This window comes from Strigops habroptila, chromosome 6, assembly GCF_004027225.2.
Source record: "Strigops habroptila isolate Jane chromosome 6, bStrHab1.2.pri, whole genome shotgun sequence".
NCBI classification, from domain to species: domain Eukaryota; kingdom Metazoa; phylum Chordata; class Aves; order Psittaciformes; family Psittacidae; genus Strigops; species Strigops habroptila.
The window spans coordinates 37,316,715-37,337,067 of NC_044282.2; the positions used below are offsets into that span (position 1 = coordinate 37,316,715).

At 37.4% G+C, this 20,353-nt stretch overlaps 1 protein-coding gene across 6 annotated transcripts in view; it reads left to right on the top strand.

Annotated features, from left to right (window-relative positions):
• The window catches only part of DST (dystonin), a 296,378-nt gene extending 276,409 nt beyond the window's left edge, over window positions 1-19,969 (top strand). For 4 of the 6 annotated variants that reach the window (XM_032920000.1, XM_032920005.1, XM_032920001.1 and 1 more), the window contains 14 exons: window positions 2,177-2,320; window positions 3,154-3,342; window positions 4,101-4,230; window positions 5,005-5,168; window positions 5,529-5,691; window positions 7,160-7,314; window positions 7,484-7,558; window positions 8,432-8,449; window positions 10,792-10,909; window positions 13,322-13,390; window positions 14,154-14,353; window positions 14,824-14,934; window positions 17,291-17,414; window positions 18,723-19,969. In XM_032920000.1, coding sequence (XP_032775891.1) covers window positions 2,177-2,320; window positions 3,154-3,342; window positions 4,101-4,230; window positions 5,005-5,168; window positions 5,529-5,691; window positions 7,160-7,314; window positions 7,484-7,558; window positions 8,432-8,449; window positions 10,792-10,909; window positions 13,322-13,390; window positions 14,154-14,353; window positions 14,824-14,934; window positions 17,291-17,414; window positions 18,723-18,988 — 1,926 coding nt within the window. In that variant the 3' untranslated portion in view covers window positions 18,989-19,969. The remainder of the gene's footprint in view (window positions 1-2,176; window positions 2,321-3,153; window positions 3,343-4,100; window positions 4,231-5,004; window positions 5,169-5,528; window positions 5,692-7,159; window positions 7,315-7,483; window positions 7,559-8,431; window positions 8,450-10,791; window positions 10,910-13,321; window positions 13,391-14,153; window positions 14,354-14,823; window positions 14,935-17,290; window positions 17,415-18,722) is intronic. The other 2 variants (XM_032920003.1, XM_032920004.1) reach the window with 2 other exon arrangements.
• Window positions 19,970-20,353: the final 384 nt, after the last annotated feature.

Here is a 20,353-nt window from a genome sequence, read left to right on the forward strand (position 1 = left end):
CTGTACAAAAGCTCAGAATTGTGCTGCCAAAGCTAAAGCATAACTTGGAACTTCAGACCAAAGCAAAGTTTGTCTCTGAGAAACCCTGTCCAGGTGGGGAGAATAGTTGCTAGCACAACACAACCAAATTCAGTGTTAGATGTGGCCATACTGTACTTAAAGTTTTTTAGGAGACTTTAGATGATGTTCTCCCAACCACATTTTCTTCTTAAAGGCCAAATAATAGACATACAGAAATTTTCAAGCTAAGAAAGATTGTGGCACTGTTGCTTTACCACTCAATAAGCACATGGAGCAAAATCTCCCTTGAGTAAGGGGTCTCTCCTCTTAAGCTTGTAATATCAGCTTTCAAGAAACAAAAAAAAAAAAAAAAGGAAAATAAGAGAAAATGTAATGTATGAGTTTGAAATGTAATGTCTGTATTATAGTGCTGCAATACTAATGTAAAAAAAGGTATGACTGACATTATTTAAGTAAATATGAAATGTATTTTCCTTTTGTCACTGTGATTCTTGTAACATAGTTTTAATGCATTTGTATCCAGCTACATTTCGAAAGGTTTCTTTGGGATGGTATTTTGTCCAAATGGTCTTCATGCCCATTACTGATTTTCTTTTCTTGAATACTGCATATGATTTAATGAATTCCGTCTCAGGCAGAGAAGTTTCTGTCACTTGCCAAACTCTCCAGGGACTGAGAAGTGTGGTGGGTTAATGCACTGCATTAGTTAATGAGAAGCATCCCATCACCTCTTTTGTAAATGCGTCTGTATCACTGGACTGCCAGAGTTCAATTCAATTAGTATCCTTTACTGAAAGAAATCTTAATAGACTGAATGGAATGTGTCATAGATTCACAGTTTGAGATATTATAGTACAGTTGTTCAGGGAAAACAATGTTGTTGTTACCTCTTTTTTTCCTAGCCCTGACTCATTTTGATACTCTCAGTAAAACCCATCTTGACTTTTCAAAACCATTTTGAACTGAAATACTGTAAGAACTCCTATGTTTTTGAGAGAGGGACTGCTATTATGATTGGGTCTTGAACTCTGACATTAATTTAAGCTTAAGCCAGTTAGTAACAAATCTCTTTAAATATGCAGCCTATCTATTCCAGGCTTTTAGAACAAGGTAGAAGAGGTTATTTCTTTTATACTTTTCTTTCATAATAGCTTCATATTTACTTTGTAAAGGCCCAGAATAGCGTCATTATGAGTTGTTGTAGAATCTGGTTTTACAATGTTTAGGTGGCTGTGAATTTTCTAGACTCTGACTTGGCTGATCTTTAATTTCTGGAATCCAAAATAGTCCTTTGTGGATGGAGAGAGGAAGAGTTTTCAGAGACATGGTTCCATTTTGTAGCCCAATTAAAGATGCTAAAATGAAACAAAAAATTCCACTAGGCACTTAAGCAACATTTAGGCAGAACAAAATAGGCAGACTAGTAAAACCATTATAGTAATAATAATTAAAAACCAAACCAAAACAAAAGAGGAAATGCAAACTACAGAAAGGATGAGAAAAGTCCTTCAGGGTTTTTTTGCTGTTTCCGCCCACCCCCCCCATCCATTTCTGGTCCTGCCACCCTTTCCTCTGCTGGACTCCCTAAAAACATCAGTGGCTATGAGCTTGGATGTCTAAAGCTGTAAACATCCTTTTGTTTTTACAAGATTTTTCCCACATGGTAGAGCCCCTGAAAACAGCTGGTTAATTTGCAGCCTCTATCCCTATTCTTGCTGTATTTCTCCCCCTCAGCTGCTGAGTTACACACTTGTGTTAGTTTAGTATAGCTGCTCCTGAAGTCCTCTATTTTCTTGTCTGAGCATGTAATTACAGTTGGTCATTTCCACCCTCTGCTAGGAGCTTGATAGGTTGTTATGAAGAATTGTGGTAATTGACAGACAAAGCAAGTCATCTGAAATGTTGCCAATAATGATTCTAACATTCATACAGTCAATTTACAGCACTTCTAAAATGCTGTGCTTTTCCTTCTATTTTTAATAACAATGTGTCTTTTCAGTATTTGCAGTGTGGTGGACTTCTAAGGAGCGGCAAGCTGGGGTAAACATATTAGAGCTTCATTTATGCTTTATGTGGAACAAGATTTTTAAACATTTTTAACTTTTCTCTTGCAAATTTTGTCAACATCTAATTGAAATTGTTACCTCTGGTTTAGGAATTCATGAAGAAACTGGAAGAGAAAAAGACAGAACTGAATAAAGCAACAGGTATGGGAGAAGCTATCCTAGCTATCTGCCACCCAGACTCCATCACCACCATTAAGCACTGGATAACAATCATCAGAGCCAGGTTTGAAGAGGTCAGTATATGTCAAGCAATCTTCATTGCAATAGTCCATCTTTGGAAGATAGCTGACAACTAACATGGTAGTTACACTGGGAGGAAATGATCCAGCTGTTGAGAGCTAAACATTTAAAATACCCGCAATGATGGATGTGAATACCATGCTTCCTTAGGTTTTATTTCAAAATTTATAGGGCTTTAAGAACTAAAGCAGATGGTCAATCTTCTTTGTATGTATTAAAGGAAATACTGCCTTACACTTCCCATGTGAAGAAAGCCAATAGTTTCAGGGGGAGAAGCTTAGAAGTTGCAAAGGAAAGATAATACAGGCAAATTTGAAGCATTTTCTAATTGTATTAGGGAGGATTTCAGTCCAACATAATCTAGATGATTTCCAAATGATACGAATGGCTACAAGTAGGTCTCAGAGGGTGTACCACACTCTTGGCTGCTAAGGTGGTATTTTCTGTGTATAGTATGTTTAAAGAAAATCAGAATACTGTTGTAAGTGAAGTATGGCTTCAGGAGTGCCCAGGAGGAACACCAAATCCTGTATGATTAACTAACTTATACATATTGTTTAATAACTTTCTTAATATGTTGCCTGAACGTGCTATTTATTGCATTTAACAGCACCTAATCCTGAATATCTGGGGGAAAAATAGTTGAACTGGGAATTCTAGTTGCCTAGCACCTTTAGTGATAAGCCACTACATCAACCACCTTTGATAATCAAACATCAGTAGGTCTGGAAGGAAGCTCTGGGTTTACAGTTAGCAGAGCAATTTTGAATACATTTGAAAAAAATTTCAGATGTGCACATATTCATACATTGATTCTTTTATCAAGGTCTTAGCATGGGCTAAACAACATCAACAGAGACTGGCAGGAGCTCTGGCTGGGCTTATTGCTAACCAGGAATTGCTGGAAGCCTTGCTGTCCTGGTTGCAGTGGGCAGAGACTACCCTTACTGAAAAAGATAAAGAGGTTATCCCCCAGGAGATCGAGGAAGTTAAAGCACTTATAGCTGAACATCAGGTAAGGCATGATAAATGACACTTGTCCTACACATTCGACAGATGCTGCTCACATTTCAGCTAGGCTTCCTGATCAAGTGTGAATCTCTTCTTAGCTGTTTTCTCTCCTAGTAATCAAATCCCTTTTCAGTTTTGTGATTTGTATGTGTATGATGTGATTGTAGTTCATTCAACAGAGGTAAAAAACCAAACAAAAATGCAGTGCCACATTAGTCTAAAACCAAACCTACAACTCTGCATAGGAACAAGAGTAATAATAAAAAAACCCGATGTGAAATATATGATAATGCTGCTGCCTTAAGAACTAGTGTTGCAATGGGGTTTGAGTGACTGAATTTAAAAAATAGGGTTATGAAGTGCCAGAGGGAGCTGCTGGTGCAGTGAATACTCATAGACTTAGTCCAGCTTATACATCAGAGTTGCCTCACTTCTGTGAACTGCAGTCTGGACAGCAGGGAACACCTGAGTATTCAGAGTTAGAATTCCTTTATAATCACCTCACCATACACAGTTAATAAAGGAGTATGACAGACTTTTTTCGGATTTAGCCTTCCTTTAACAGCCAGGCTATAATGGTCTTAAAAGCTTATACTGCCAGTTTTGCTTGCCTACAAATTCTCTCTGTTTTTTGTGAGGCTGGCATTTTAAGAGGCTTTCTGTGCCATTCCTGAAACTTTGGTGTTTTGCTATTGTATGTGTTTTTCATTCCTGTGGTCACTTTTGTGTACTGCTAATTAAAACCACCTATATCTATTGCAGACATTCATGGAAGAAATGACCAGAAAGCAACCTGATGTGGATAAAGTTACAAAGACCTACAAAAGAAAGGCACTTGAACCCACTCCAGTACAATCTCATATTCCTGTCCTTGATAAGGGGAGAGCAGGAAGTAAGTAGCGAAGTATTTTCGGGCATTGCTCTATGTATAAAGATAACAGATTACTAATAATTGAATAGGTTTGATTGGCTTCTAGTGAAACAGGGTGAAATTCTCTGGGCTGATTTTTCTAATTCTCATTTTTAATTGTGAGGAAATTTTTCGTAGCAGACTTGTAATTTTAAATTTTGTCCTGTACTTCTTGAATACCTATTTTTAAAGTGTGCAGCTTTCATGTGCTATTAAACATCCAAGAGTGTGCACTTTCTAAGTCTTTGCAAATCTACCATTATCTGAAAGCGCAAACAGCTTCTTTTACGTAACGATGTAGAGACAAAATTTTTGCTCTTACTGTCTATGGAAATTATATGTATTCAATTAGAAAGTGTGTTCACTGAAGTTGAGTGGAAGGTGAATCATCAAGTGAGGAAATTGCTTTTTGTATTTTTAGATATACTTACCCATTGTGTTTTATTCTTACCCATACATTGAACCTGCTTCTAAAATCAGGTTGTTTACTTTGCAACTCTCTGAGAGGTTTGCAGATACTTAATTGAACCTGTGCAGCTTCACTGATGCAGCCACTACTAGCTGCTTCTGGCTAAACAAAAGGTACTTTAACCACGATACGGCCTTTCCCCAGCAATGGTTAAAACCAATATCCCATTAGATGGAATCATCAGGATATGGACTCATTATTTGGGACAGGAAAGTCAAGTACCCTTTGTGTGAATGTTTGTTTTATTTGAGTTGGGTGAAGATACACATTTTGTCATGTTTTAATAGGAAAGCGTTCCCCAACACCAGGCATATATCCATCAGCAGCTCAGGCACAAATCGAAACCAAGAATCCACGGGTGAACCTTCTAGTCAGCAAATGGCAGCAAGTCTGGCTTCTGGCCTTGGAAAGAAGAAGGAAGCTTAATGATGCCTTGGACAGACTTGAAGAGGTCAGAAAAAGACTGTATAGAATATACATATTTTTTGCATAATTTTGTTTACCCTAATTTAGGGTAAATGAAATCATTACCCTGATTAGATTGTCAATACTGTAAATACTGTAAACAACTTCCGTATTTGTTGTGGTGTACTGTACAATACAGTTAACTGAAAACACCAATACACATGATTTAACATGCTTTAAAAGCTGTCATTCTCATTTCAAATGTGAGGAGTTAAGATGCTTAGAATGTTCATATAGGTTCCCAAAGAACCAGTTATTCGAAAGAATGCAATTGGTAGCTGCCTCACTGATTTTTTCTAGACTGATTAATTTCAACTGAAAAAAGTTTTTCTCTTTTTTTATTAAGCTGAGAGAATTTGCCAACTTTGATTTTGATATTTGGAGGAAAAAATACATGCGATGGATGAACCATAAGAAGTCTCGTGTGATGGACTTCTTTAGAAGGATTGATAAAGATCAGGATGGAAAGATAACAAGGCAAGAATTTATAGATGGAATTCTTTCTTCAAGTAAGTTTTAAAATTAATGTTGAACTTGGAACAAACCTCTCATGAAGTCTTACTGTCTACATAGTATACCATATGCAGTTTCTTGTTAGAAGGTCACAGATTTCCCTTTTGAAGTCATTAATTATGATTATTTTAGTCTGTAATTATTTTACATGAAAATATTTCTAGATTCGAGAACCTCTTTCTTGTTCTTTTACATTCTGAATCAGATTATAAATGTCACATTTATATTATTGGCTAACTAATAGATTACTGGGCTCAGATTGTCATTCCTACAGTACACTAGCCACTTCAGCAATTACTTTTCATTGACTAATCAAAATAGTAAAACATACCTTATAAAACCTGTATTTTTCAAGGTCAGTTCATATGGTTTTGGTTAAAGAATTTACATGGAGTAGTTCTAATAATAGAAGGAAATAATGTAATTTCTGAAACCAGTGTTTCCATGTACCATGACCATATTCGTATACTTGTATAATGAGGATCAAAATGCCAAGCAATCAAACTGGGAAGGCACTTTTCCTAGGTTTCCTGATGGATTGGTATTCCTTAGGTATGCACAGTTGGTGTACTGTAGTCCTTGCACATCATGTCTGTGTGTGATCATGTTACCCTTTAGCAACTGACTCCTAACAGATAAGAGCCTGCTACTTAAAATAGTCCTTTATCTTCAGATCAAGGAGACTTCTGCTTTGAGCAGTGAAGATTCAGAATTGGGCTTTTAGCATCTCGTGTTAAAGTTATTCAGTTTGAGAATATTGTAGTGTATATATTTCCCCCCTGCTTTAGGAAATGCAATAGTATTGTCCCTATCTGTGGACGTTGCTGTTTTGCATGAATTGACAGAAGTTGGTAAAAAAACCCTGATACCACCAAGCTACTCATTTAATTCAGTTGGTATCAACTTATAACTGCTGAATACTGATGATATAATCCCTGTTCACCATCTTGAAATTTTCTTTAACCATTTTTAAAGAATCTCTCTGTGGGTTAACATTCTATTGCTGTGAACTCCCATCTAAAGAAGGATTTCACAAAACACCATGCGTGTTTCTGCAGTGGGAAGGCCTTGCATTCCAAATTTGATTACCAGTGAAATTCTCACTTGACCTTTCCTCACTAATAATTTGTCACGTTAATTTGTGGTATTTTATGCACTTTGAAGGTCAAAATGTTAAAAAAAAAATATACATATGTCTTACAGTTGAATATGCACCCTCAGTGTCTCTCTTCAAGCCACACTGTGATACTTATTTTAATCCAATATCTAGATAAACACTGGAAATACTTTTTCTTCTTTTCCCCCAGAAAGATTCCTTCACTCTTTTGAATGTCCTTGGTTTTTTATAAGCATTATTTGTCACTTAGTGTCTAAATGCCTTTTAATATTTGTGATAAAGCCTTGCATTGTAGTGGGATTGGAAAGCCAAAAACCTTAGCTTTTGTTGCTGTCTTTCCCTTACAGAATTCCCAACAAGCCGACTTGAGATGAGTGCTGTTGCAGATATTTTTGATAGAGATGGTGATGGATATATTGACTATTATGAATTTGTAGCAGCTCTTCATCCAAACAAGGATGCATACAAACCTCTCACAGATGCTGACAAAATTGAAGATGAGGTACATTCTCTGCTTTCTTAGATCATATTCTGTTCTGCAGGGGTCATGTTTTCTAATAATTAATTTTATTTTCAGTCCTATATAATTTGAAGTTTACCAGTTACACAAATCTGTAGAAGTGTGATATTTGCAGTAAAGTAATTCTCCAGTTGTGATTTTTTTTTTGCAGGTTACGAGACAGGTAGCTAAATGTAAATGTGCAAAACGGTTTCAAGTGGAACAGATTGGGGATAACAAGTACAGGGTAAGTCTTCTAAGGATCTTCTTAGTTCTTTCAGCTTAAAGATTCTTCATAAGATATGTTTTATGCAAGGAATGAGTCTATATAAATTTACAGGTTTTTTGTATATGACAGTGACAGATTTCGTTCTTTAAGCTTGTCTAAATTTTATGTTTTTTTTCTTGTTAGAAAATATAGGTGAAAAATATGGGAAAATGCTGCTGCTTGTATTTATTTTTGCTGAAGTTACTGAAGCTTGTTTTCAGTGTATGGGGATTTTTTAAAAGCTAACTGCACAAACGCATGCCTACATAACATACAACAGCTCCTTAAAAGCCAATCTTTCTGCCTGGAAACCCAAAGTGTTTAAACTATAGCTGATTTTCTATTAGTTCTATAAAAACAGTGACTGATATTTTCCTGTGGTACTGTGTTATACTTCAAAGATCTTTTACCAAAGCACATTTAATCACTTTTATCCTCCCGTGTTGTTTTATTGGAGCACACTGTTCCTTCTGAAGTGTAAGAAATGCATTAGAAATCTGCAGAAAAAACTTAGATCATAGGAAAATAAATATCGCATTGTAGAGAAAGATCTGCTACCCCTAGATTCAATAACCAGAACAATTTCAGATGAAATATTCAATATTTGGCTAAGAGAGATTACTAAATACTTGTAAATTATTTTAAAAGACCACAGAAACAGCAATGGGAAGGCAACAAAGGCCTCGAATATTTTCCAGTATTCAGTCTCTGGATGGCTAGATACCCGCTCATCTCTGACGTAGATGCTTTATTTAGAATGTCTAATGTGTTAGTTTGCATGTGTTCTAGAACCATGTAGAGAATTTCCTGTAAACTAATCGTGTCTTTCTTCCATTTTTCATTTCTTATCAGTTCTTCCTGGGAAATCAGGTATAAACCAGTGGAATGTGTTATGAAGTTTCTTTTTTTTTTTTCTTTTCTTTCTTCGTTCCCCCCCCCCCCAAACACATAGTGGTTTAAGCTTGCAGCGATCAGTCATCTTGCCATCCTTTCATCTTCAGCTAATTCATTGCTGGTCAGCTGTGGTATTTCTTTATATGCTGTGGAGCATTCCTTTTCTCAGGATCCCTTCTCTTCAATCCTTCATCTGCTTTCTCTGGCCATTTTCTTCATTAAGGAGATTACTTTTAAAGGAACCAGATAACGGTCAGCAGCAATTCCACTCGTAAAAAATCTTAAGCATTTAAACTGCAATTCTAGAATTACTATTATTTTATCAGTTTTCAGGTTTATAGTGGAATGCTTCAAAATTCTGTGTTGTATTTTTTAAAGGCTAATAGCAGTAAACAGATCCCAGTGTCATCACTTATTTATTGCCCGTTAGAGAAAAGATTTCATTTTCATCACTATGCAAATCAAGCAGACTGATCAGGAACCTAATGATTGTTGGCATTTCATGTACTAACACAGTGAATCACTAAATACATATTTTTGAAATAGGCGAAAAGAACCTACAGCAGGTTAGCTGAGGCTTCTCTAGTGACAGTGAAGTTTTATGGCTATTGTCAAGAACAGCCCTTTTTGTAGCTTAAACTAGACTTTTATGTTTTTACCTCTGATTATTTGAAACAATGGTAAATCCTGTTCGGGGAAAGTTGGTATCCAGTCTATTTTAAGAAGGAAATGGACTGAGTTACCATTAGGAAAAATGCTTTTGATAGATACCTGTGTTACTTTCCAGGAGCCTCACTGTATCTGATCCTTTATATAGTTGTCTAATGGGGTCTAACTGAAGAATTAAGCTAGGATGGGGAAAAATAAGGACAAGAAAAAAGTGTCTGTAGAACCTCTAGAAAAAATTCTCTAGAAACAAGGCAATGAGAATAAGCAGCATCAATTTAGATGTGATTTTTTTTTGGACTTTGATCTGCATATATAAAACTGTTCTATGTTCAGCACATACTGAATGCATTATTAAAAAGCCCGTACGAATAATGCTCATGTGAATGTTCTTATAACACAAAATTTATTATTGAATTAAGTGGCAACTTTGCTTTTGTTTGGTTCCTAGAAGTAATATTCCTTTAAACTTACTCTCTCTTCTTGGCTGAAGTAGTACCAAATAATGAAAGTTATTTTACAACTGGGAGCATGTTTATGTGGTTTGCATTTAAAGCATTTCAGTCCCCTCATGGGAGCAAGTAGGTACAATTGAACTATGGCCAGCCTTCTCCAGGGGTCAAAGATTATCCCAAGGAGTTGTATTTGACTTTCTTTCGTTTCAGTGCTCTGTATGATGGCGTGAGAGCGCATTGCAGTTGGCCCTATGATCCGATACAAAAATAAATGTTTTAGTGGCATTGGCTAAAAAGTACTGAATTCTTCTGGTTAGTTTTCATGAGATTATAGGGTCAACATTTTGGTCATGTTTTATTTGATCTGGATTTGGACAGAGATACTGCATAGGTTTTGTTATGCAGGTTTCAAGAGCAAAACATACATTAGGCCTGGCCATCAGCCCTAAGGAAGAATGGGCTAGTACCAGAGTTAGTATGAAACAGGTTTTTGTGCATCTCTGAACTGTGAAGAACCTCAGTGTGTAAACAGAAGAGTGACAAACAGTTTATAACAAAGGATAATAGTAATAACAAAGGAGAAAGGACAGTAGTGATAGCTATTGATCATTCATTGCTTCTTTGATGTTCCCTTCCCCACGTGCACCTCACTATAGGTGACCAGCGTCAATGCTGTACATGAAAATATTCCTATAAATGAATCAATTGGTAGAACTGTGCAACACTCATAATGCATTGGACTTCCAGCCCACATACTGATTGTTTAAAGTGATGCTGCCTTCCTTTCAGCTGACATTAAAATGTAGACTGTTGCAGAAAAGAGTTTGCTTAAGATCTTAACAGTGAGATAATGAAAATAAGTCTTCATTAATTTGCACAAACACCAATCATAACCAATTAAATAATGTGTTACTAATTTTACTTCCTTTATGAGCTCATTATATTTGAGAATCAAGCATAAAATTAAACCTGAGATTCTTTCTTACCGTCCTGCCATCTCCTTTGGATTAATGCAGTGGCATCTGATTTGAAATCTTAACAGCTTTAATAATCTGCATAAATAAGTCTGATTTTTAGCATTTACTAATAATTAAATATCAAAATAAACTTTTTAAAGTGTCTAATTCTTAACCTATCAATGCTGAGCTACATCTGAACAACCAAGAGCCTCAGACTGTTGTTTGATTTTTGTTGCAGTTTGGTGACTCTCAACAACTGCGCCTTGTTCGTATCCTAAGAAGTACAGTCATGGTTCGTGTTGGAGGTGGCTGGATGGCACTGGATGAGTTCTTAGTGAAAAACGATCCTTGCAGGGGTATGTAACACAACTGTTAAAATGTACATGCAGACAATTATTTGGATACAATCACCGTTCATTGTCTCTCGAGGTGGAGATTGAATTGTATAAAATGGCGGTTCTGTAAACATCATCTCACTAAATGTCACGTAATGATCTGTTTTTTGTAAACTTTAAATCCCGTGGTTGAGATCTTCTTCAGTTGCACTGATGTATGTCTAGAACAATTGTGGTGTCTCCTGCACAGTTCCTCCAGCATTAGAGTATTGTAAATAAGAACTGATCTTGACCTAGACGGAGTTTATGGCATGTAAGCTGCTTGTATGACTTGGCAGAAATAGCACAGAGAAATGTCCAATAAAACCTCCTCAACAAGAGAGAAATTTTAAGGCAGTAATTCAAAATAAGGCAATTGAATCAAAGAGTAACAACCAATAAAATCTTCTCTGGCCAGTGGCTGCGCCCAGGCTTTCAGGCTCTGCCTTCGTGGCCCTGTTTTCTCATTGGCATCCTCCCCAGAACCACTTTGCAGAGCCCTGAGCCTTGTGTAAAGCAAGTGGAAAATGCTCTGGTCAGGATGACTTTGTACTCTGGGGAAGTAGAGAGCGCTCTGTCACAATGCCCACCAGGGCATTGTATCCAGTGCATTGTTTTATCAGTACACAGCAACGTAATGACGTTTTAGTTTGTCGGAAAGCTTACTTCTGTAGTGGGAAAGTAGACTCTGTCAGACATTGTTCTTGGAGAAGCCGCTGGAGATACAAAAGAAGCCATTTGTGAGGGGAGCTGGATAGATAAAAGTCAAATAGTAGCCAGAGTAGTAAAATTGCAGGAAGTGTAACAATGACTATGTTCAGAGTGAGCTGATATTCTCTAACTAGGTAATTCTATATATTAACTAGCAGGATTAAATTTACTGCGTTTTTATCTTTTGGGAGTTTTGTAGAATCACAATATTGTAATAGCACAAGGACAATACAAAGGAGTTCAGGAGAGGCAAGTGAGCTAGTGAAGGCAGGCATCAACTGTCCTGCAAGACCTTAATCCAGTGTCAGCTATCTCATAGAGCTTCTGCTTTGGGACAAAGGTTTCTAAACAGCATGATAGAGATCTTGAGAGGGTGGAGAGCTTGTATTTGTAGCAATTGTTATACCAAGTCCAAGAACGTTAAATCCAAAAAGAAACTACCACAAACCCCCATTAAATCCAAAAAGAAGCAACCATAAAACCTCTAAAGGGCTGTCAGTGTGCCCCTAAGGGCTAGAAACCTTTGTCTACATGCTTAAAAGGTATCTATAAAATTTATTATCATAGTATCATAAAAGAGCTGTCATAGCCTTATGGTGACATCTGAGTTTTTAAGCAGTAATAACAATAGTCCTTTTGGTTATCAACATATTACATATATTGTTTATTAAAGAAATGTGATGGTAACATAACATTTTTTGGCATTGGGCCACAGATGTAACTGAAATTTAGCACCTGATTCTGCACCTACTACTATAGGAAAGTCATTTATGCCTGCAGAGTCATCCTTATCTTATAGCTTTCTACTCCTGTTTCTCAAAAGTGCAGGGTAGAGAGAAATGAAATGTGCCTCAAAATATTTGACTTCATTCATTAGTTTTGAAGTATCCCAAACATTTTCTCAGGCCTATTGACAGCTAGACTGGTGTAATTCCCACCTGGGTTGATTCTGAAAGATACAGTACTTAATAACTGTCGAATTAATTGAAATTCCTTATTACTGTCCTCAGATTAAGAGTTCTTTGGAACTTTATCCCCTCTTCTTTAATAAATCTTGTATTCTATGTATCTGTATAGTATTTTCTGTAGTACTTTATCCCTTTTTCATGGAAATACATGAGCAGATGAGAAAGTCAGCACAGTGGGTCTAAAGGAATGCTAATCTGTGTAAAAACATCTGGACACTGGACATTGTGCATTGGTATCTAATCCTAGTCTTGTTGAAGTCAGTGGTGCAAAGTAGTCATTAATGTCAGTAGTACAGTTTCAGACTTTTCCTTAAGCACTTCACCTAGAAAATCTGCATTTGCACCAAGGGCTTCTTGTGTATTCAGTTAAATCACATTTCAAAGGAGTGTTGTCATAAACAGCTTTAAAATTATTCGACCTAGTTATATAGAATATATATAGAAAGCTTTTATTACTTCTTTATGTCAGCAGATAAATACCATTGTTACAGACATATACTTGGGACTGCAGTCAAGTCTGTCCAAGAGCTATTTGCTTTTTGCCTAGGAGACCTTTTGAGAACGCGCCTCAGAGCACTTAGGGGCAGCTTTTGCTCTGAGTCCTGTCTTTGGCCTGGTGCTCCGAGTCTCTTGCATATGCAGCTGCTGTACTTGATTTCTTCTCTTGCTAACGATTTTCTTTAATGTGACCCATGTCCTGTGTCATTTTTTCTAGTTCATCATCACGGGAGTAAAATGTTACGTTCGGAATCAAACTCTTCAATTACCACTCAGCCTACTATAGGTTGGCAAACCCCTCTCTTTGTCTCCCTCTCCTCCTCTTCTCCTCTCTCTTCATTTCCTTCCCACTTTTTAAATATAAATACTTTTAACAATATGCTTCACCCATCACATTTAGCTTAATATGTTCCTACATGGGCTGGTGCTTTGCAAGCTGATTTTTTTTGACACGCTTGAAGAGTGTTTCAAAAACAATTGTCATTCACACTGACACAGTTAAATCCTAACATGTCTTGCATCTATTCTTGCAGAACATTCACTTGTATGTGTGTTTGTGTGTGTGAGTGCTTAGCCACCAGTTACCTCATCATAGTTTGGATTTTCTGTTCATCATTGCATGTTGCCAAACTACATAACGACATAGTTTTGAATAAATATATTTGCTGCTTTCCTGTAATTTGTACTTAGCAATTTCTTCTGGAACATCCAAGCAAGTATTATTTATTATGAGTAGCTGTAGAGTTAGCAAAACCTGCTCATCAGGTTGTGTCTATGTATTAATAGTTGATTGATTAACAATGATTTAGCACGTTGAGCATTCCATTATCACGCTGACTTCCTTTGACAGTGGTTCATTCCTGCTGGCATAAAGTATTAGAATAAGTGAGTTCTGCACATAACTCTTCTGTGTCCAAAATAAATGCATTACATAGTAATGCATTTTATTTATTGTTAAAATGTGTTGGAGTTGGCATGGCAAAAATGACTATAAGCAACCTTGTGACAATTTTCCTGTCTGACTAAATGAACACCTCTCTTTGCTGCAGCTAAAGGGAGGACAAATGTGGAGCTCCGTGAAAAGTTCATTTTGGCAGATGGTGCCAGTCAGAGCATGGCAGCTTTCCGACCAAGGGGCCGTAGGTCACGACCCTCTTCAAGGGGTGCCTCTCCCAACAGATCTACTTCTCTGTCAAGTCAAGCTGGCCAGGCAGCTGCTCCACAAGCAGTTGCTACAAGTACGCCGAAGGTAAGGAGAAACAAACAAAAATACACTGCTTAACAGATCTGGGTTAACAGATGGGTTACCTTTTTTCTCACTTGTTCCAACAATACTGGTGCTTCTCCTAGCTGATAAGGAAGAAGTATCTCAATTTTATTTCATAGTCTGGGGAGGATCTGAGAAGTTTTTTTGGTGTATTTCCTCTACTGTTTATTTATGACACAGGAATAGAAGAATTCTTTACATTTAAGGCGCCACATGAGCTAACTGGCAATTTGGGAGTTGCTCTGAAAGAGCAATGAACCTCTCCATTTAATTTAAAAAAGAAGTTCTGCCATTACTTTGTGTCAGAATATTTGTCATCAGTTCTTCTTTCTGCTTAGTTTTTACTTCTACTATAAGATTTGGTCTCCCTGTGACAGCCTGGGTATCCTTCGCCATGACATTGTTTTCCATCTACTGTCCTTCATGTTTTGATTTACCGTTGTTTCATACAGACACCCCATCATTTAACACGCAACTATGGTAAACCATGGTTGACAAACAGCAAAACGTCAACTCCTTCTAAGCCACCAGAATCCTCAGACTATCAAGGGTCATCTGCAGAGGTACAGTAAGGACCGAGATTCTAGTCTAATGACCTTCCTTCACTAAAACTGTCACCTCACTAACAGCCACTAGAGTTTCAGTGCTTCAGAGCTGCAACATCTTTGGCATATTAATGCATTGTCTTTGTTTTAGACCTTTGTCATATTATTTCTTTCCTTATTTTTTCTTCACAAGTCTTTTTTTTTTTTTTTTTTACATTCTGTTCATTATGGTTTTTGACTTTCAGGAAAACTCAGCCTCAATGAATTTATGTTTAAAGTGCAAATGGTTAATAAATCATAACAGTGTGCAATGAACTGGTTCAGCAAATGTGGAAAAGTAGGAAAAATCATGATCTCCAGTGCAAAACCATTAAATAAAGAAATACCCGATCACTGTGAAGAAGATGGCACAAAAGACTGACTGTGATACATAATGTTTCCAACAACTGGAAGTTTTGTTTAGCTGGGTAGTGACCAGTCGTTGCTCTAATAAGATAGCTATTTGATGAGTTAACAGGAAATGAGCCTTGGTCTTATTTCCAGCCTAGGACTTACATAGAAATTGCCGGTGTAACAATTAGGATTGTGCCAGCATTTAAGTTGTATGATGAAAATTTGAATGGGCTTGAAGCCAGAGTGTCTCCTCTCATGTCATTACAGTCAGTGAAAAGATTGCAGCTGGATCAGGCTGCAGACCTACTTGTCACTTGTAGGAGTTACTCTTGCCTTGGGTTAGACGGAGGGCTCGGTGAGGGGAAGCTTGTGCCACCATCGCCTCTCTTGTATCTGCTTTTCACAAATCTGCACTTTGATGCCTATTGCTATTCATGTGACACCGTCTGGTGCTGGGTTTACATGACCTCGGTGTGGCTTTGTTCAAAGATGCATAACAAACTTTGCACTCCCTCCTTCTGTGACAGTGGGTGCCTGTGCGCACTGCAGGCTTGTGTATATATACAGCACTTCAAGCACATGGGGCTGTTGCTTAGAATAAGTAATAATAGCACAAAGTTGAGTCAGTTGTCAGTTTCTAATATATTCCTCTATTTCTTTCATCTCTTAGCTGATTCTAAGATTAATTGATGGTACTTAAAAGGGTTTATAGACGTGGAAAGGTGTCGTTTTCATCAAATTACAATGAGGTGAAAGCAGTTGGTGTTGATTTCAAATGAGGGCACTGTATTTATTACCTGCTCTTACAACTGCCAGTGAGTTTCTTTTATGTAAACCACCATGGTTTAAGATTATGAATGGAACAAGTAGGGTGGCATAGGTTGCAGTGAATTTCTGAGGCATTCTGCAGCATTTTCTGCCCAAGAGAGTGGTTACTTATTTTACGTGTAGACTGCATTTGAGTTTAGGGAAGATGTTAAGAACAAGCTTGATCTCTTCTTGCACCAATGATTCTGTCCCAGTGCCTTGCCCAAAGTGCAGAAGTGAAGGTAATAGGGACCTTTCCCTTAGTAACTAATTCTACCCCACCATTTTATGGGAATCAAAGGCACAGAACACACAATGCTGGTATCCAGGCCACTTAGCATGCCACATTCATCACTGCAGTGTTTGGTCACTGTATTGGATATTTACTCAGTATTTTTGTGTTGCTTAAGTGAATATGAATACTGTGGTTTTATTTGCATGCACCTCCTGTCTTACATACTACATGCGTTTGAGATTCAAGGATTTAATTCTTGTGGCTTTGAAAGAAATTGGCCCATTTGGGGCAAATTATAAATCAAGACTCATTTTATTTCAAAACTGAGAAAGCAGGCAGGGTCAGCTTGTGGAGTAGAGACATTTCAGACAATATATTGAGAACAAGAACTTTCTAAATTAGTCTTTTGTCTTTTTTCTGCAAGAGGCTTTGAAATTCAGTAGTTTTGTTTTGCCTTCAAAATATTTGTAAAATTAAAACAAATACTTTCATGACCTGTAGCCAGGGTCAGAATGGTGGAAACTCAAGTTGTGCAGACATAAAACCTCCACTACTTAGCTCTAAGTCATGTACCATCAACTAATCTTACGTGCTTTACTAATGACAAGAAGGTAGCATTTTTCTTTCTTCATCTGCATTGAAATATGCATAAAGAATGCTATAGGGTTAATATCAAGCAGACTGTTAAAGTGATTTTGTTGTTTTACATTTGGACTACGTCAAATATTAACTGCTAAAGGAATATTCAAAATTTCACGTTATGAAAAATGTCTGTAATGACTCAAACCACTCTTTCAGATTTGCAGTGAATGTTGTTATGATGATCATATTCTACGCTGTGAGCTACCTAATACCAGCCAGACCTTGTCTTCAGTAGTGGCAGCGAAAAAAGCCTTTTTCTCTTCTTTTTTTTTCTTTTTTTTTTTTCATTTTGCATAGGGAACACCAATTCAAGGAAGTAAGCTCAGGCTGCCAGGATATCTTTCAGGGAAGGGTTTCCACTCTGGAGAAGACAGTGGCATCCTGTCAACAGCAGCTACCAGAGTTAGAGCTCAGTTTGCAGGTGAGTGTTGATACTTCAGAGCTTGGTCTGCCCCTTGCATTGTTTTCCACCTGAATGCTTAGGGTCATGTGAGGGAGGTGTCAGAAGAGTGGGAAGGAGTGAAAGTCCTACATTAGTATGGCCAAGGGTCTGCATAATCAGGATAATGGTCGTCTGTTTACATGGTTGCAGAGCCAGTACGTTTGGCTCTGGATGTGCAAATTCATGACTGCAGCCTTCTTGACAATGTTATCTCCAGTGTATCTGCCTAAGGAACTAGGGAAGAAGCATTTACTTAAAAGAAAGGGTTCAGTTCTTCACAGTGTTCAAGTTCAACTGTGATGGAACACGGTGGTCACTTAATCATGACTTGTCCATTCCTTGCGAAAGAAGAACTGTGAGGAGCAGCTGTAGATGACCTTACTAATGGAATATCCCATAGCGGTTTTTAAAACAGTATATGAAAATAGAAAGCAATGAAGCTGTGGTCTTCCAGGATCCTCAGAGCAGCTCTGTATAAGGGAGAGGGCTGGATGGTTAGAACAGAAGATAGCTTTACTGGCTTTCCCTCACATCTTAAGCTCTGTAGAGCATACTGAGCAGTACTGGAAAATCCTGTTCAAAGAGTGCATGTCTTCTATAGGTTTGAAACAGGAGCCACCTAAGATTCCAGTTTCAACTTTTATGTTCTTCACACATACAGGGAACCAGATTTGTTAAGATCAAAAATATTCAATAAGAAATGGGAAAATTATGAAAAAACACGTTAATGATCTTCTGTTAAAGATTCTTTGTTGTGGTTTTTTCTTCATGGCGCATTGTCTGGGCAGGCGTTCACTTTAGCAGGCTTGCTGAGAGCTCATTTACTCAGCCCTTTCTTTGGGAGAATGTATACTCTGCCCTTGTTTACTTGCAGCTTTCAACTGTATGGGTTTGATTTTTTTAAAAAAGGAACATACATCGAGAAATTGTGAATGCATTAAGAGGCCAGATATTGAATTCTTTCTATTCATAGCTGAGGAAATGGCGGTGGAAAGAAAGGCTCTTGCTGTGGAGTGAATATACAATGTGTTTTTAGTGAGTAGAGATAAGTTGCCAGGATAATACATTTTTAATGAGATGTGCTAGTGACAAATTAACTATGGCTCAGCATTTGATCTCACATTTCCTTCTCTTTAGTGGGAGGTATGGCATCATCTAGCTTGCTTGGCAGAGAAGTTTAGTTTGTGCAATGAGGAATGTTGGGGGTTGCCAAAGACTTAGCAAAAAGACCTGCACGCCCTTTCCATCCTTACCTCCAGTACTGATGGTTATACTCTCCCTTTCTAGAAACCAGAAGAACTTCAAGCAGACCCGGAAGCCGAGCAGGAAGCAAGGCTGGTAGCAGGTCAAGTAGCCGCCGCGGCAGTGACGCGTCTGACTTTGACATTTCAGAAATCCAGTCTGTATGCTCAGATATGTCAGAGACTGTTCCTGCCACAAGCAGACCGACACCCCGAGCAGGTTCTCGGCCAGGATCAGCCAAGCCTTCCAAAATTCCAACTCCCCAGAGAAGGCCACTAGCCAGCAAATTGGACAAGTCCTTGAAGAGATAATATGATTGGCTCCAGAAAGGTCTTTTGTTTTTGCATTAAGTATTTAAGTTCGTAAGATGTAAAATATTATGTAGAAATTATTGTGAAATATCGCAAGAGGTGGATTTTTAATTCTGCAGATGGCCTTATTTGTGTATTTGTCTTCTTATTTTATGTGTATAATTTTTGTCAGATTTGTTTTTGGTTTTGCCATATCCTGTGAGAAGGGGGAAGAGTTTTAATGTAAACTAACAGTTGTACACAGTAATGTGTAGAAAGTACGCTAAAAATAATTGCCGAATGTACAGTGTACCGAATGTACAGTAAGTCTCTGCAACCTCAATAAAATAGGCCTATCACTATGTCATTAGTTAACAGTAAAGGATACCTCATGATTTTTCTTTAAAAAAGAGAAAGAGAATACTAAAATGCCAAAAGACACAATTACACATTTTGAGCTAACTAAACAAACACGAAAGGATGTACGGCAGAACTACTAAGGAATACAGACCCACATTCACAGTACCCTTATTTATACAGCATCTCTCAGAGAACTCACAGAGTTAATTAAGCACTTGCCAGTAATATGATACTCCAATACCTTGCAGCATTTCTGTGCCATTGCTTTCAATGAGGCCAGACACATTCTGGATATCTGAACTATTATTCTGTAAGAATATCAATATAAAGTGCATTCATGTAAATGTGAGGTTTTCTTTTGCTTGAGTGGATGGTAGCACTGTATCATTGAACTCATTTTGTATCAAAGCAATTCTGCTTGCAGAAAGCTCCAAAATAAACATGTCCCTTAACTTTATTTCTATTGTATTTCTTATTTCACAGGAAGATAATTTTCTGCATTATGTTTTAGGGCATATATCATTTCAGATGACCAGTAATTGCCATAGGAACATAGGCTTTATGTAATTTCCCATTGTCAGCAATCAGATTTTGGTTAGCTACTGTATTTGTTTAATAAAACACTAAATTGCACATACCAGATCATATGACATTATATGTAATTATTGTGTGTCAACAGTTATTTTCTCCATATTAAAGTGTGACATTTCTATACCATGTGTGAAAGGCCTGAAGACCAATTCAGTTGTTCTTTGTGTCAGGAAATATTTTTGCTGTTCATGGAGTCTTTGAAAGTATTAATAAATTTCAGTGGGAAAAGGGTGCAAGCTTGAAATGGGAGTGCTGTAGAACAGCTGGGTAGATGCTGTAGTGATAGAATCCCTAGAAATTCAAAATGCTCTTTGATAATATCAGGAAGACTTGGGTAGAATTTAGCCAACATGACAGACCAAATAGTTGGAACCTGACCATTTGTATACTAGAATGTGCTGTACCTTTACTACAGCAATTTTAGGGGAAGGCTGG